Source organism: Coregonus lavaretus, assembly GCF_964263955.1.
Source record: "Coregonus lavaretus genome assembly, chromosome: 26".
Taxonomy (NCBI): Eukaryota; Metazoa; Chordata; class Actinopteri; order Salmoniformes; family Salmonidae; genus Coregonus; species Coregonus lavaretus.
Window position 1 is genome coordinate 16,336,195 of NC_140013.1, and position 18,617 is coordinate 16,354,811.

The following is an 18,617-nucleotide window of genomic DNA, read 5'->3' on the forward strand; positions in this document are numbered from 1 at the left end:
AAAGGTATGGATAAGTAGCCCAGTAAACATTTTCAGTTCTGCTGAACATTTCGTCAACACTCCTCTCATCATGTTGTGCCATTCATATTGAGTAGAGAAGATCATCAGACAGTACAAAAAAAAACATTATATACGTTTTTGGTTTGGCCATTGGATTTCGTCATTTAGTTTGTCAACATTCAACCTCCGATCATGGCTTCTCAAGCTATTCAAAATACAATCGATGTGCCCAGGCCCCAGATGTCTATCCTGCCAGGTTACTGATGTTCCTGGCTGCCCTTAGTGCAGATTTCATGGCAGTCTCAATCCAAGCATGAGGTAGGGCCGTGTGCTCCCCAGCAAAGTGGACCCTGCTCTCATTCCTGAACAGGTCTGAGGCATAGTCCGTCTGCTGGTAAGGGGTGTAAATGGCAAAAGCCCCCAGGCTGAAAGGATCCAGCCCCCACTTCTTCACCAACCCTCCAGTGCAGAGCGGACGTATAGCCTCCCCATGGATCTTTACCAGGTCATCCAGCACCAAGGCCTTCAGCTCATCCTCGCTCACCCCCTGGAACAGAGTGGAGTCATCGGAACAGGTGTAGGACGCCAGGAGAGCCCCCCCAGCCGTGCCTGGGAAGCTGTGGCTAGGGTAGTAGATGAAACGAGAGGGGAGATCTGTGATGCTCTTCCCCCCTTTGATGCCCTCCTTTTCCCAGAATCTCTCGCTGAAGCTGAGGACCACCTTGGTGGAGCTGGCATAGTGCACGGACCGCAGGGCCTCCATCTTCTGGGGTGACAGCGGGGGTTGAAAGTCCATGAAGAGGGTGGCCTTCGCTGTAGCTGTCACAAGGGCATAGTCTACTGTGAGGTTGGTCAGGGAGGATGGATTGTGCCAGTCCTGGTAGGATACGGTCACGTAGCTGCTGGTTTGACTGATGAGTCGGACCTTGGAGTTGAGAAGGATGGTGCAGTTGAGGGCCTGGTAAAATGCCCTCGGTAAATGGTCAAACCCATCAGTGATCTCGTAATAGCTGAAAAACAGAACATAACACTACTTTAATACACTACTTAACAAACACTAGATGTAGGGCGGGATGTCTAATTTGATTAGATGTGCATAGTGGTGTTCTTACACAGTGTTGTCGTTGATATCCGACTGAATATACAGCATCTCAGTAAGTGATGCATAGAAGAGGCTGTTCTCGTTCAGGATATCTCCAATCATGCGCAGGGCACCACGACTCAGGTTCCCCTCCTTCACTAGATACTCCTGTCAGAAAACAACACTCATTAAAATGGCTGAATAAAGACATATAAAAACATGAATTCCCATTTCTAGTAAGGAAAGTGGCAAAGTGCATACTAATTTAGACTCTGACAATAATCCTGTATCTTGTCTGATGGTTACCTATAAGCAACCAAGTGTTTTCTTACCTTGACTGAGTACGAGTCATATTTTCTCAACGTGGCCTCGCAGCCAGCTGTCTTCATATCATCCCTTATCTACAACAAATAATTTGTATAAATGATTTGTTATAACTGTGTTATGTGACACATACTTGTATATAACATAACATTTAACATATTACAGTGTTCCACCACAGGAGTCTAATGCTGTGTATGGAGCCCCCCTCCCTTTGCACACACCTTCCACAGGGCCAAGTCGAAGAGCTGACCAGCCGATTTTCCCCTTTCCTTGTCAGTCAAGGGATAGTTCAGCACGTCTGGGTTCTCTTTAACCGTATATGTTTTCTGCAGCAACCCATTCACATAGTAATATGTGTTGATGTCATCCTGGATAAATGGATTCAGTCCAAGGCCCATTTTTGATGCAAATGATAAAATAATTCTGTTGAATTAAAAATGCCATAGTTAACTTTGTATTGATGGTTAAAGTAAACACCTGCTATCATTCATATGTAACTCTATAGGATATGCACCAGTATCAGATAATGATTCATTTGAGATAGGATGCTTGACCTCTTTTGAAAAATAACATATGAAGACAGGGGATAAGAGGTAGCTACCTATTTCATGTGGTAGGACAATAGGCCTTACTTGTGAAAGCTAGGGATCCTCATAGCACCCAGCTCTGCATACCATCCCTCTCTTCTATCTCTGTAGGTCTCCACCCGTCCTCCAATTCGACCACTCGCCTCCATTAAAGTCACCTTGTCCAAAAAAACAAAAGATATCAGTAGGCCTATTATTAGTCATAACCAGATAATTACAATACTGACACTAAATTCCTTTCTGAGTATGTAAATCGTACGTAAATTAGCATATGTCAATGATATTAATTGTGTTGACATTGATACAGGAAATGTTATGAAAGACACTGTACCTTGTGCCCTGCGTCCTCCAGAAACTTTGCTGCAGTCAGTCCAGCAATACCACCACCGATGATGGCAATATGATGAGGTGTCTTTGTGAAGGGAAGACCTCTGTCCACAATTTCAAGGAGTTCGCCATAGTCTGAATCTTGCAGGCACTCAAAAAGAGGATCCTCAATGTACCCATTGACACTGAAAACTATGATCACAACTATAGTGACAGGAACTGGAAAAGAGCAAAAGTAAATGTTTAATAGGCCTGTAGGCTTACAATATAAAAAAAAACATGTACACATTTATTTTTTAAAGGGCTACAGAAGGATATATTATTAAAGTAGATGCAACATACATTAATGGCATACAGTCTGCTAGGCTATTCTTATTTTCACACCAAAATCACAAAACTAGATCTAGAATGACTTTTAGAATGTTCCTGAACAACATCACCTTCTCGACTTTCCAATAAGTTGTAGGAATTCAACACGTTTTTACAAAAGCAGAAGTTATTGTTTTGCAATTAGACATAGATGATCAAATTTTTTATTGTATTTGCATTGCCCCATAATGTGATGCAGTACTTGTTATTTTGATAGTAGGCTCAATGTATGTCTGGACTCCCTGAAACAATGCATTTTTACAAATTCTTAAAATGAACAAAAATATAGGCTATGAACTTTGACCACAAGTCAATTTGTCATTATAACTAAGCTAAAGTCAGATGTGTTGAAGAAAAAGGAAAATACTTACAATATTTGCACAACGCAACATAGGGTATCATCTTGACTCCAAAGCCCAGAGTCCTTGCCTTCCCTTGTCTAGTGATGCTGACGCCCAACAGAGAAATAGAAACCTAAAGCGAAACGTGGAGGCATGTAGCCTAGATAATGTGATTGACTTTGTTTTACTAATATTATGAATGTTATATAATAGTGAACCCCCTACCCCACCAATATTAAGTTACACATTATTTTAAATTAAGAACTACACACTTAAACTGAGATACAGGTAGGCTACCTTCATTGGAGACCGCTCTCCTTCATCAATGGAAACTTCTCAAAAGCGATATGCATGAATGAAACAAATATCTCTGAGCTATATAGCTTAGCTATATTACTTAGCCTAAATCTTTTCTAGGATTCTTACAAGTTGGCGTCTTACCATGAAAAACTGGAAATCACACATGGTATGTGTGAAATTGCACCAACACATTTTAATGAGGGACCTATGTGGGCTTCTGAGGTCGGAAAGAAATATTTTCCCACTCCGGCTCGAGATTCAACCACACTGAACAAATTAGATTAGTGAGGTTTACTATTCACCAGCATACCTCGTTTCCCCCTTCCCACCAACATAATATCTGTTTTATAGTGTATTTTAGTGTCACCTGAAGTGCACCTTGCCTTACCTAACCTGAGATAGAGACATTGTATTTTAAGATTCGAAGTAGTGAGTTATATTTAATTGGATACATACATTGAATGTTAGGTTAAATAAATCAGAACGTCTACTCACCTTACTGTGATGTCAAATGATAAGCGTGTCTTCGTTTATAGTGCCGGGAGAGTGCAAATCGAAAGCAAACGTGAAGGTTTCAAAAGCGTTACATCATTGGAATTCCTTCATTTCCGTAAATTAAGAATTGGATACATATCAAGAGGTGCTTGACAAGCCTTTTAATTGATGTGATGTAAACACTCAGCAACACATTAACTGTGATAATGCAATGAATGTGCTCCAAAATGCACCTTTCACCGTGCATAATAACTTGATTGCTATGTGTTTTTTATATTACTCTTTATAACAAAAATGTTCATGGTAAACAGAAAAAAAAACAAGACGAAAATAAATCTCCCGAAATGTTTCGTACTTAAAAATTCGTCCCAATGGCACCCTATCCCTACATTGCGCTTTGAATCCTGGTAAAAAGTAGTCTACTACAAAGGGAAAAGGGTGTCATTTGGGATTTATAGTAAAACTTTGACGTTCACCTGGCTTTTATTCTATTGGGTGTTGTAGACAGATTCGCATTTGAGCCTTATTAAATCTAGAATCCTTAATTGAAACAATAACAAAGCGGCTACCCCGCATATGTTTTAGTAAAAAGCTGAGCGATGGGCCTGGATAAATATAACCACTCTCAAATGTATTAAGATCACTTTATTGGTCAATTGCACACAAGGTCCAACCGAAATTTGACTTCCGCTTTTAACCCAACCCCTCTGAAAGACACACATCCAGGTTTTGGAGAGGTGGCACCTGGGAGCTGTTGTTGCCTTGGTCAAGGGCACAATGGCAGGCAATGGCATCTAGGATTTGATACCAGCAACCCTCAATTAGGACTGACCATCCATTAAATCAAAATTATAGTTTGAACCATGTTTTGAGGCTATAAAGGGTTTGTTTACATTTACATTGTTTACAAACATTTCAGTAAAACAAGCTTACATTTGGGGTTCTGATGGGGTACAACAATTGAACTAAGCGCATGAGGCCTTTATAAGTTATATTCTTCAAGAATCAATGGGTTTATATCCAGTGGTGTAAAGTACATAAGTAAAAATACTTTAAAGTACTACTTAAGTCGTTTTTTGGGGTATATGTACTTTACTTTACTATGTATATTTTTGACAACTTTTACTTTTACTTCACTACATTCCTAACGAAAATAATGTACTTTTTACTCCATACATTTTCCCTGACCCCCAAAAGTACTTGTTACATTTTGACAGGAAAATGGTCCAATTCACACACTTATCAAGAGAACATCCCTGGTCATGCCTACTGCCTCTGATCTGGCAGACTCACTAAACACAAATGCTTTGTTTGTAAATTATGTCTGAGTGTTGGAGTGTACCCCTGGCTATCCGCCAATAAAAAAAAAACAAGACAATTGTGCCGTCTGGTTTGCTTAATATAAGGAATTTGAAATTATTTATACTTTTACTTTTGATACTTAAGTATATTTGAGCAATTGCATTTACTTTTGATACTTAAGTATATTTAAAACCAAATACTTTTAGACTTTTACTCAAGTAGTATTTTACTGGGTGACTTCCACTTTTACTTGAGTCATTTTCTATTAGGGTATCTTTACTTTTACTCTATTATGATAATTGAGTACTTTTTCCACCACTGTTTATATAATTAATTTCTAAGTCCACAAATTGATGTAACCTTTAAGGATTCTAGATTTAAGCATTTCCCACGCTACATTGTGCCACATTGATGTTCTTTGTGGCATCTTTTTTCAGGTCATTTGAGCAGCCGCTGAACACTAGAATAGATCCTTTCAACAGCCGAAGTAGAGCCACATGAGTCAAATCAAATCCAATGTATTTGTCACGTACACAGTTTACAGCAGGTATAAAAGGTGCAGTGAAATGCATATGTGCTAGCTCCCTCAACAATGCAGTACATTAATCAATAATAACGATGAAAAGAGTCAAGTCAAAAATAACATGTAGTTGGAGTAATAGAAGAGGTAGTATGCATAGTAATAATGGACTGTATTTACACTGTATTTATAAATATAAATTGGGTAGTGGAATCAATAGTATATATTAGAACAGCAGTGTTGACCTACAGTGGGGAAAAAAAGTATTTAGTCAGCCACCAATTGTGCAAGTTCTCCCACTTAAATAGATGAGAGAGGCCTGTAATTTTCATCATAAGTGCACGTCAACTATGACAGACAAAATGAGAATTTTTTTTCCAGAAAATCACATTGTAGGATTTTTAATGAATTTATTTGCAAATTATGGTGGAAAATAAGTATTTGGTCAATAACAAAAGTTTCTCAATACTTTGTTATATACCCTTTGTTGGCAATGACACAGGTCAAACGTTTTCTGTAAGTCTTCACAAGGTTTTCACACACTGTTGCTGGTATTTTGGCCCATTCCTCCATGCAGATCTCCTCTAGAGCAGTGATGTTTTGGGGCTGTCGCTGGGCAACACGGACTTTCAACTCCCTCCAAAGATTTTCTATGGGGTTGAGATCTGGAGACTCCAGGACCTTGAAATGCTTCTTACGAAGCCACTCCTTCGTTGCCCGGGCGGTGTGTTTGGGATCATTGTCATGCTGAAAGACCCAGCCACGTTTCATCTTCAATGCCCTTGCTGATGGAAGGAGGTTTTCACTCAAAATCTCACGATACATGGCCCCATTCATTCTTTCCTTTACACGGATCAGTCGTCCTGGTCCCTTTGCAGAAAAACAGCCCCAAAGCATGATGTTTCCACCCCCATGCTTCACAGTAGGTATGGTGTTCTTTGGATGCAACTCAGCATTCTTTGTCCTCCAAACACGACGAGTTGAGTTTTTACCAAAAAGTTCTATTTTGGTTTCATCTGACCATATGACATTCTCCCAATCCTCTTCTGGATCATCCAAATGCACTCTAGCAAACTTCAGACGGGCCTGGACATGTACTGGCTTAAGCAGGGGGACACGTCTGGCACTGCAGGATTTGAGTCCCTGGCGGCGTAGTGTGTTACTGATGGTAGGCTTTGTTACTTTGGTCCCAGCTCTCTGCAGGTCATTCACTAGGTCCCCCCGTGTGGTTCTGGGATTTTTGCTCACCGTTCTTGTGATCATTTTGACCCCACGGGGTGAGATCTTGCGTGGAGCCCCAGATCGAGGGAGATTATCAGTGGTCTTGTTTGTCTTCCATTTCCTAATAATTGCTCCCACAGTTGATTTCTTCAAACCAAGCTGCTTACCTATTGCAGATTCAGTCTTCCCAGCCTGGTGCAGGTCTACAATTTTTGTTTCTGGTGTCCTTTGACAGCTCTTTGGTCTTGGCCATAGTGGAGTTTGGAGTGTGACTGTTTGAGGTTGTGGACAGGTGTCTTTTATACTGATAACAAGTTCAAACGGGTGCCATTAATACAGGTAACGAGTGGAGGACAGAGGAGCCTCTTAAATAAGTAGTTACAGGTCTGTGAGAGCCAGAAATCTTGCTTGTTTGTAGGTGACCAAATACTTATTTTCCACCATAATTTGCAAATAAATTTATTAAAAATCCTACAATGTGATTTTCTGGATTTTTTTTTTTCAATTTGTCTGTCATAGTTGACGTGTACCTATGATGAAAATTACAGGCCTCTCTCATCTTTTTAAGTGGGAGAACTTGCACAATTGGTGGCTGACTAAATACTTTTTTTCCCCACTGTATAGTACACTAGACTATTAGAACACTGCAAAAGGTATAGACTATGGTCAACATTCACAAGGCCGCAGGGCCAGATGGATTACCAGGACGTGTACTCCGAGCATGTGCTGACCAACTGGCAAGTGTCTTCACTGACATTTTCAACATGTTCCTGACTGAGTCTGTAATACCAACATGTTTCAAGCAGACCACCATAGTCCCCGTGCCCAAGAACTCTAAGATAACCTGCCTAAATGACTACCGACCCGTAGCACTGACGTCTGTAGCCATGAAGTGCTTTGAAAGACTGGTCATGGCTCACATCAACAGCATAATCCCAGAAACCCTAGACCCACTCCAATTTGCATACCGCCCCAACAGATCCACAGATGATGCAATCTCTATCGCACTCCACACTGCCCTTTCCCACCTGGACAAGAGGAACACCTACGTGAGAATGCTATTCATTGACTACAGCTCAGCATTCAACACCATAGTGCCCTCTAAGCTCATCACTAAGCTAAGGATCCTGGGACTAAACACCTCCCTCTGCAACTGGATCCTGGACTTCCTGACGGGCCGCCCCCAGGTGGTAAGGGTAGGTAACAACACATCTGCCACACTGATCCTCAACACGGGGGCCCCTCAGGGGTGCGTGCTCAGTCCCCTCCTGTACTCTCTGTTCACCCATGACTGCATGGCCAGGCACGACTCCAACACCATCATTAAGTGTGCCGACGACACAACAGTGGTAGGCCTGATCACCGACAACGATGAGACAGCCTATAGGGAGGAGGTCAGAGATCTGGCCGTGTGGTGCCAGGACAACAACCTCTCCCTCAACGTGACCAAGACAAAGGAGATGAATGTGGACTACAGGAAAAAAAAGAGGACTGAGCACGCCCCCATTCTCATCGACGGGGCTGTAGTGGAACAGGTTGAGAGCTTCAAGTTCCTTGGTGTCCACATCACCAACGAACTATCATGGTCCAAACACACCAAGACAGTCGTGAAGAGGGCACGACAAAGCCTATTCCCCCTCAGGAGACTAAAAAGATTTGGCATGGGTCCTCAGATCCTCAAAAAATTCTACAGCTGCACCATCGAGAGCATCCTGACTGGTTGCATCACCGCCTGGTATGGCAACTGCTTGGCCTCTGACCGCAAGGCACTACAGAGGGTAGTGCGTACGGCCCAGTACATCACTGGGGCAAAGCTCCCTGCCATCCAGGACCTCTATACCAGGCGGTGTCAGAGGAAGGCCCTCAAAATTGTCAAAGACTCCAGCCACCCTAGTCATAGACTGTTCTCTCTGCTACCGCACGGCAAGCGGTACCGGAGTGCCAAGTCTAGGTCCAAAAGACTTCTCAACAGCTTCTACCCCCAAGCCATAAGACTCCTGAACAGCTAATCATGGCTACCCAGACTATTTGCACTGCCCCCCCCACCCCATCCTTTTTACGCTGCTGCTACTCTGTTAAGTATTTATGCATAGTCACTTTAACTCTACCCACATGTACATATTACCTCAACTACCTCAACTAGCCGGTGCCCCCGCACATTGACTCTGCAACGGTACCCCCCTGTATATATAGCCTCCCTACTGTCACTTTATTTCACTGTATATATAGCCTCCCTACTGTCACTTTATTTTACTTCTGCTCTTTTTTTCTCAACACTTTTTTTTGTTGTTGTTTTATTCTTACTTTTTTTGTTTAAAATAAATGCACTGTTGGTTAAGGGCTGTAAGTAAGCATTTCACTGCAATGTCTGCACCTGTTGTATTCGGCGCATGTGACCAATAAAATTTGATTTGATTTGATTTGACTATGATCATAGGAATCAGATTTGGTAGTATTGTGGCTCCATGCACCTTGTGCCTACGAGGTATAGGTGCTAGGGGTTGTTTCTGGTTCTGGTTTCATGCCTCTTGTTCTTTATGACTTTATTACTCAGTGCGGAAGTTTAGGTATTAATATTGACAATGAACGGCTTGACAGATGGTTTCATTTTCTTAAAATGACCTCATTATTGTGGGTAGCTGAAAATTAAAACAACAATTACGCTCACATTCTTCACATACTGTAATAAGGCACCATGTGGTTATTTGAACAATGAGCAAAAAACTTCATGATTAAATCTTTGACATTCACCTGAATGGCTTTTTACTGGCAGTGGGTATAGTCGACAGATTAGCATTTGAGTTTATAAGCATTTCCCACGCTTCATTGTGCCACATTGATTTCCTGTTTGGAATATTTTCTCAGGTAATCTGAGCAGCCGCTGAACAACTGAACATTGCGAAAAGGACATTAGTATAGCATTAGAATAGATAATGTCATGTAAACAATGTCATCACATAGCTACAGGGCGCAGGCTACTTTACAGAGTAGCCTACTATGCACACTCAATTTCATCTCTATACTTAACCCGAACACGTGGAATAGAAATTAGATTTTGACTGTTTGTTTGACTTTTTTAAATTATTATAATCTTATATACAAAGTGGAGTCGCAATTCAACGGCTCAGACACGAGATGTATGTGGCAGGGTCTACAGACAATCACGGACTACAAAAGGAAAACCAGCCACGTCGCCGACACCGACGTCTCGCTTCCAGACAAGCTAAACACCTTCTTCGCCCGCTTTGAGGATAACACAGTGCCACTGACGAGGCCCACTACCAAGGACTGTGGCCTCTCCTTCTCTGTGGCCGACGTGATTAAGAAATGTAAGCATGTTAACCCCCGCAAGGCTGCCGGCCCAGACGGCATCCCTAGCCGCGTCCTCAGAGCATGCGCAGACCAGCTGGCTGGTGTGTTTATGGACATATTCAATCTCTCCCTTTCCCAGTCTGCTGTTCCCACATGCTTCAAGATGGCCACCATTGTTCCTGTACCCAAGAAAGCAAAGGTAACTGAACTAAATGACTATCGCCCTGTAGCACTCACCTCTGTCATCATGAAGTGCTTTGAGAGACTAGTCAAGGATCATATCACCTCTACCTTTCCTGTCACCCTAGACCCACTTCAATTTGCTTAACGCCCCAATAGATCCACAGACGATGCAATCGCCATCACACTGCACACTGCCCTATCCCATCTGGACAAGAGGAATACCTATGTAAGAATGCTGTTCATTGACTATAGTGCAGCATTAAACACCATAGTACCCTCCAAGCTCATCATTAAGCTCGAGGCCCTGGGTCTGAACCCCTCCCTGTGCAACTGGGCCCTGGACTTCCTGATGGGCCGCCCCCAGGTGGTGAAGGTAGGAAACAACATCTCCACTTCGCTGATCCTCAACACTGGGGCCCCACACGGGTGCGTGCACAGCCCCCTCCTGTACTCTCTGTTCACCCATGACTGCGTGGCCAAGCACGCCTCCAACTCAATCATCAAGTTTGCAGACGACACAACAGTAGTAGGCTTGATTACCAACAATGACGAGACCGCCTACAGGGAGGAGGTGAGGGCTCTGGGTGTGTGGTGCCAGGAAAATAACCTCTCACTCAACATCAACAAAACAAAGGAGATGATCGTGGACTTCAGGAAACAGCAGAGGGTGCACCCCCCTATCCACATCGACGAGACCGCAGTGGAGAAGGTGGAAAGCTTCAAGTTCCTTGGCATACACATCACCGACAAACTGAAATGGTCCACCCATGCAGACAGTGTGATGAAGAAGGTGCTACAGAGCCTCTTCAACCTCAGGAGGCTGAAGAAATTCGGCTTGGCACCTAAAACCCTCAGAAATGTTTACAGATACACAATTGAGAGCATCCTGTCGGGCTGTATCACCGCCTGATGCGGCAACTGCACTGCCCGCAACCGCAGGGCTCTCCAGAGGATGGTGCGGTCTGCCGAACGCATTACAGGGGGCAAACTACCCGCCCTCCAAGACCACATACAGCACCCAATGTCACTGGAAGGCCAAAAAGATAATCAAGGATATCAACCACCCGAGCCACTGCCTGTTCACCCCGCTATCATCCAGAAAGCGAGGTCAGTACAGGTGCATCAAAGCTGGGACCGAGAGATTGAAAAACAGCTTCTATCTCAAGGCCTTCAGACTGTTAAATAGCCATCACTAGCACATTAGAGGCTGCTGCTGCCTATTGAAATCACTGGCCACTTTAAGAAATGGAACACTAGTCACTTTAATAATGTTTACATATCTTGCACAACTCATCTCATATATATATACTGCATTCTATTCTATAATATTCTACTGTATCTTAGTCCATGCCGCTCTGTCATTGCTTGTCCATATATGTATATATTCTTAAATTCCATTCCTTACTAGTTTTGTGTATATTGGGTATATGTTGTGAAATTGTTAGATATTACTTGTTAGATATTACTGCAATGTCGGAGAAGAAGCACAAGCATTTCGCTACACCCGCTATAACATCTGCTAAACACGTGTATGTGACAAATAAAATTCGATTTGATTTTATTTGATTATTGTGGTTATCTGACAAGACAAAAACATTATTCAGATAGTGATCTGACCAAGCAGCGACATCAATCATGTTTAATCAAATGCAGTTGTGACTTATTACCAGTTGTGGCAGTCGAAGATGAAATGCAGTTAATTTATCATCTTTATGACTAAAGAATTTGGTTGTGTTCCCCTGCTCAGACATTGCATGCATCAACCCATGATTGCATGCCACATCATCGACTGTGTCATCAACTGACATTGCTATAACATATGATGTGGTTAGCTGATCCATAAAATACCTATGGATCAGCCTGGGCAGAGGAACACAGCCTTTAACTTCATGAAAAATTGGGCTATTGTTGGAATGTTATGTAAATAGTGCATTCAATGTTTCATCATCATACCTAAATGTCTGTAATACTATAGAAAATGAATTTTCATGCTAATCAGATTTTCATGCGAATATACTAAAATCCATTATGATGGTTATTATATCAATATTTGCGGATAATGGCGTTTCCACCGCCATTTCTCGCATACTTAATTTTACCGATACAAAAAGATCCCACCATGTCAAACAAACAAATAGTCTGTCAGCATTTATAAAATTGTACCGGCATTTCATGTTTCCATCAGCCCGGTCTTGACTGTTTTCATGCGTCAGGTAGGGTGAGTATTGGTAAAGTGGGACACTTTCTGAAAATGTGGAATATCCCATTGTCTTAACCCCCAACATGATACCATTCTAAATAGCTTAGGAATGATGGATGACTCTTCTTCAAACATAAATTGTCCTGAGACCAAATTATTTCAGTCAATACTTGCAAATAGGGACACCTTGATTGGCGAAGTGGGACACTTCATTCTTTATTGTAAAGAAGGATAAATTAGAGAGTATATGAGTAATTTCAATATTTTTATGGTAAACTTAAATTATTCATACAAATGAAATTCTTTAGGTATTTTTTTGGAACATTAAAGTGTCAATATGTAACTTTTTTGGGGACCTGACCAAATTCACATAGAACTGTTAGTTATAGATCTATCATTCTACTTGAAAGCAAGTCTAAGAAGCGGTTCTATGTGCGCTATTTCTATGCTTCCCATTCTTAAGTTTTGTTTTTGCATCTTTTACTTTTAATTTTGTACACCAGCTTCAAACAGCTGAAACAGCAATATTTTTGGTTATGGAAGATATATTTCACAGCGGTTTAGATGGTACAATGATTCACAGATTTTCATTTCCTTAAAACCATTCAAACTGAGGTCATTTGGAAATGTTGCACTGAAAATCTCCCTGGTCCTTAAATGTCCTCAGTCTGGGAGAGAAGCAGAAATGAAAGAGAAAACCTTACTACACTGAAAAAAATATAAACTCAACATGTGAAGTGTTGGTCCCATGTTTCATGAGCTGAAATAAAAAATCTCTGAAATTTTCCATATGCACAAAAAGCTTATTTCTCTCAAATGTTGTGCACAAATTTCTTTACATCCCTGTTAGTGAGAATTTCTCCTTTGCCAAGATAATCCATCCACCTGACAGGTGTGGCATATCAAGAAGCTGATTAAACATCATGATCGTCACACAGGTGCACCTTGCTGGGGACAATAAAAGGCCACTTTAAAATGTGCAGTTTTGTCACACGTCACAATGCCACAGATGTCTCAAGTTTTGAGGGAGCATGCAATTGGCATGCTGACTGAAGGAATGTCCACCAGAGCTGTTGCCAGATATTTAATGTTCATTTCTCTACCATGAACTGCCTTCAACTTCGTTTTAGAGAATTTGGCAGTACGTCCAACCGGCCTCACAACCACAGACCACGTGTAACCACGCCAGCCCAGGACCTCCACATCCGGGTTCTTCAACTGTGGGATCGTCTGAGGGGGAGTGGGGGTCTGTAATAAAGCCCTTTAGTGGGGAAAAGCTCATTCTGATTGGCTGGGCTTGGCTCCCCAGTGGGTGGGCCTGGCTGCACCCCTGCCCAGTCATGTGAAATCCATAGATTAGGGCCTAATGAATTTATTTCAATTGACTGATTTCCTTATATGAACTGTAACTAAGTCAAATGTTGTGTTAAAATTTTGGTTCAGTATAGATTGGTGATGATTCATTAATTTTATTGATTTATTACATTATTCTGGTGAGCAAGGATTGATTTAGTATTCTAGAGCATCAAGTAATGACAGAAGAGAAGCTGCATGTAGCCTATCCAATTATAGACAAGTAAGAAGAAAATATCTAAATGAATCTTAATAACAAAAAAATGTGCACCCCCTCAAAAAAACGTTCCACCGTCCCTGTCCAGGTTACAAGTGTCATCACACTTTCTGGTGTTTTTCTAGCAGATGTATTTTTCCATTCATCAAATAGCTGGTGTGCTTTTGGATCCTATAATTATTTTAGAGTGGATGAACTTGTGCAGTTATGGAGCTTTTAAAGTGATTTGTTTTACAATCAGATGGAAATGTTATGGCTAGTTCTGCTTACCAGTATGCCACATATGAAAAGGTAACACATTTTTTGAAGTGAAATACATACCTGTACTAATTAGGCCCATCAAAATGTTTTGTGGATGCGCAAGCCCATGCACAGATAGGAGGTCCCATACCAGCAAGAAATTAATAATTGCCATCTTCAACCTAGACTACAATATGCCACCTTTGTTTTTGTTTTTGTTTTTTATTTTTTATTTAACCTTTATTTATACAGGTTTTTCTCATTGGGATAAAATCAAATTTTCAAGAGAGACCTGGTCCAACAGAAGCAGGGGAAACAAAGTTTCAGACAAAACAACTTACACACACTAACACAACATTGAACAAAACTATAGATCACATTTTATTCGTCACATGCACCAAATACAACAGGTGTAGACCTTACAGTGAAATGCTTACTTACAAGCCCTTAACCAACAATGCAGTTTTAAGAAAAATAAGTGTTAAGTAAAAAAAAATAATGAAAGAGCAGCAGTAAAATAACAGTAGCGAGGCTATATACAGGGGGTACCGGTACAGAGTCAATGTGTAAAGAAACACAAATGTCTTAACTAAAAAACAGCTGTCCTAAAGACAATTACACTCTTCTATGATATTTACATCGACCAAGTGTTTAAACTCCACCAACGTGACTAGATCATCAAATTTTAAATTGTTCAGGAGAGAATTCCAGGAGGACGGAGCTGAGTAACTAAAACTATTTCTACCATGACATGTTCTAATTCTTGGTACTGTTAAAAGCAAATGAGAATGGGACCGTAATTGATATTTATTTACTGACCTGATTCAAAAATAACAGAGATAAAGTGGCATTTTACCCAATATGGCCTTATAAATCAGTGTATACCAGTGTTTAAGCATATGCAAGGTCAATGACTACCAGCCAACGGTGCTGTAAAGATACAGGAGATAGCCCTATTTGGTAAAAGACCAAGTCCATATTATGGCAAGAACAGCTCAAATAAGCAAAGAGAAACGACAGTCCATCATTACTTTAAGACATGAAGGTCAGTCAATATGGAACATTTCAAGAACTTTGAAAGTTTATTCAAGTGCAGTCGCAAAAACAATCACGCGCTATGATGAAACTGGCTCTCATGAGGACTGCCACAGGAATGGAAGAGGATAAGTTCATTAGAGTTACCAGCCTCAGAAATTGCAGCCCAAATAAATGCTTCACAGAGTTGAAGTAACAGACACATCTCAACATCAACTGTTCAGAGGGGACTGTGTGAATCAGGTCTTCATGGTTGAATTGATGCAAAGAAACACTACTAAAGGACACCAATAATAAGAAGAGACCTGCTTGAGCCAAGAAACACAAGCAATGGACATTAGACCGGTGGAAATTTGTCCTTTGGTCTGGAGTCCAAATTTGAGATTTTTGGTTTCAACCGCTGTGTCTTTGTGAGACGCGGTGTGGGTGAACGGATGATCCCTGCATGTGTATTTACCACCATAAAGCATGGAGGAGGAGGTGTTATGGTGTGGGGGTGCTTTGCTGGTGACACTGTCTGTGATTTATTTAGAATTCAATGCACACTTAACCAGCATGGCTACCACAGCATTCTGCAGCGATACGCCATCCCATCTGGTTTGGGCTTAGTGGGACTATCATTTGTTTTTCGACAGGACAATGACCCAACACACCTCCAGGCTGTGGAAGGGCTATTTGACCAAGAAGGAGAGTGATGGAGTGCTGCGTCAGATGACCTTGCCTCCACAATCCCCCGACCTCAACCCAATTGAGATGGTTTGGGATGAGTCGGACCGCAGAGTGAAGGAAAAGCAGCCAACAAGTGCTCAGCATATGTGGGAACGCCTTCATGACTGTTGGAAAAGCATTCCAGGTGAAGCTGGTTGAGAGAATGCCAAGAGTGTGCAAAGCTGTCATCAAGGCAAAGGCTGGCTACTTTGAAGAATCGAAATTATATTTTGATTTGTTTAAAAATGTTTTGGTTACTACAAGATTCCATATGTGTTGTTTCATAGTTTTGATGTCTTCACTATTATTCTACAATGTAGAAAATAGTAAAAAATAAAGAAAAACCCTTGAATGAGTAGGTGTGTCCAAACTTTTGACTGGTACTGTATGTCTTTCAGTATGAAACAACAATGGACTCTGATAACTCAGGGTCTATCCAGCCAGTTGCCTATGGCGATATAGTGAGTTTCTCAACCAAGCCTGATCCCTGCATGTGTATTTCCCACCATAAAGCATGGAGGAGGAGGTGTTATGGTGTGGGGGTGCATTGCTGGTGACACTGTCAATAATTTATTTAGAATTCAAGGCACACTTAACCAGCATGGCTACCACAGCATTATGCAGCGATACGCTGTCCCGTCTGGTTTGCACTTAGTGGGACTATAATTTGTTTTTCAACAGGAGAATGACCCAAAACACACCTCCAGGCTGTGTTAGGGTTATTTGACCAAGGAGAGTGCTGCATCAGATGACCTGGCCTCCACAATCACCCAACCTCAACCAATTGAGATGGTTTGGGATGAGTTGGACCGCAGAGTGAAGGAAAAGCAGCCAACAGGTGCTCAGCATATGTGGGAGCTCCTTCAAGACTGTTGGAAAAGCATTCCTCATGAAGCTGGTTGAGAGAATGCCAAGAGTGTGCAAAGCTGCCATCAAGGCAAAAGGTGGCTACTTTGAAGAATCTCAAATATATAATATATTTTGATTTGTTTAAAACTTTTTGGGTTACTGCATAATTCCATATCTGTTATTTCATAGTTTATGTCTTCACTATTATTCTACAATGTAGAAAATAGTAAAAATAAAGAAAAACCCTTGAATGAGTAGGTGTGTCCAAACTTTTGACTGGTACATATGTATATATACAGTATTTCATGATGTAATGCACATGACATTTCTATGAAATGTGTTGTGAAATGGATTGTTATAGAAATAAAGTTCGATTCGATTCAAACGATTGTCTTACCTGCTTTTGTGTCTGTTTTCAGGTCCCGGCTAAGGTTCTCCAGTAAAATCACCCCAGTCCTAAATGTCTCTGACAGTAAGTGCTGTGCTGTGGTCTCTCGACTACAGTGATGTCTGTCACATGAAATTCTGTTATCAGTATTTTTACTCCTTAAACCCATGAACGTTTATGTCATCCTTCTCTTTTTGCAGGGGTTTAACGGCCTGTCGATAGCTGGCCTAGAGGCCTTCATCAAGGAGCAGGAACTAATGGTGATGTTTGATGCAGAGACTGAGAGGGAAGGGCCAGGCCTCAGAGGCGAAGTGGGAAGCTGTGGATGCCCACGGAATAATCTACCAGGTGCATCCATTCAAGATTCTGGTAAGGACTGCGCAAGGAATGTGGATTTTTTAGTAGTGGTGGATGTGTAAATTTACACGATGACACAATATTGTTCAATGGCCCATTAGTTCAATACAGGAACTAAGTTCTTACATCAACCTTGGCTTGTGATAGAGTGGATGTTTGCGTCATGACCGCTTCCTGTTCTTCCCAGCAGTGTGTGTGTGCGTGTGTGTGTCTTACTGTGTGGACAGACAGACGGACAGAGTGTTGTGACTGAAATCTGGGAAGCACAATTCCGCCCCCATCTTCCTCTCCAGACATAGCTTGAATGGTTCATTTATTGTGAAATGCAGTTTTTTTTATATACTTTTTCCTACAAAAAGGATTTGCTACTTTTCTTACTTGGTTTAAGTTCAGTTTCTGGCCCAGTCTATGAATGTGCAGTGTTTTCGAATGTGGACAGCACAGAAGGTTAAGGTCCTCTAACTGGTAAGATCTTGCCTGTTCCTTCCATCTCCACACATGGAAGAGCAGCAGTCTATTGTATGTCTCCAATCCAGTGAATGGCCTTAGAAAAAAAGGGGGATCTCATTGACTTCATATGGAAACTATCTCCCACGACTTGACATTGGAATGAGCATGTCCCTTTTAATTGAATCCAAATTGCTGGGGCTTCCATGTTTAAAGTCTGCTCATTGTCTTGTCTGAAAGGAGACGTGTTTCAGATGTGGGCCAGACTTTCATGGTGAGCCGTCTGGCTCCCTCTCACTGACCAGACAGGTCTGAAACATCCCTTTCCAGATCTCTCCTGAACATTTCAAGGGTGAAAAGTTAACAACCTGAATGCTGTGACCAGCATACTCCTGCAGTACTATAATGTCACCACTAGAGAGAAGTCTTGGCAAACATTTGTTGGGGATATTTTAATGAGA

At 41.5% G+C, this 18,617-nt stretch overlaps 1 protein-coding gene across 1 annotated transcript; it reads right to left on the reverse strand.

Annotated features, from left to right (window-relative positions):
- Positions 1-244: 244 nt before the first annotated feature.
- LOC311101538 (L-amino-acid oxidase-like) lies at positions 245-3,382 on the reverse strand (the record flags this gene model as incomplete). Its single annotated transcript, XM_084142676.1, has 8 exons — positions 245-1,010; positions 1,113-1,249; positions 1,414-1,482; positions 1,627-1,828; positions 2,038-2,150; positions 2,324-2,538; positions 3,060-3,162; positions 3,347-3,382. The coding sequence occupies 8 exons, from the start codon at positions 3,380-3,382 to the stop codon at positions 245-247; spliced, it is 1,641 nt and encodes a 546-aa protein (XP_083998802.1).
- Positions 3,383-18,617: the final 15,235 nt, after the last annotated feature.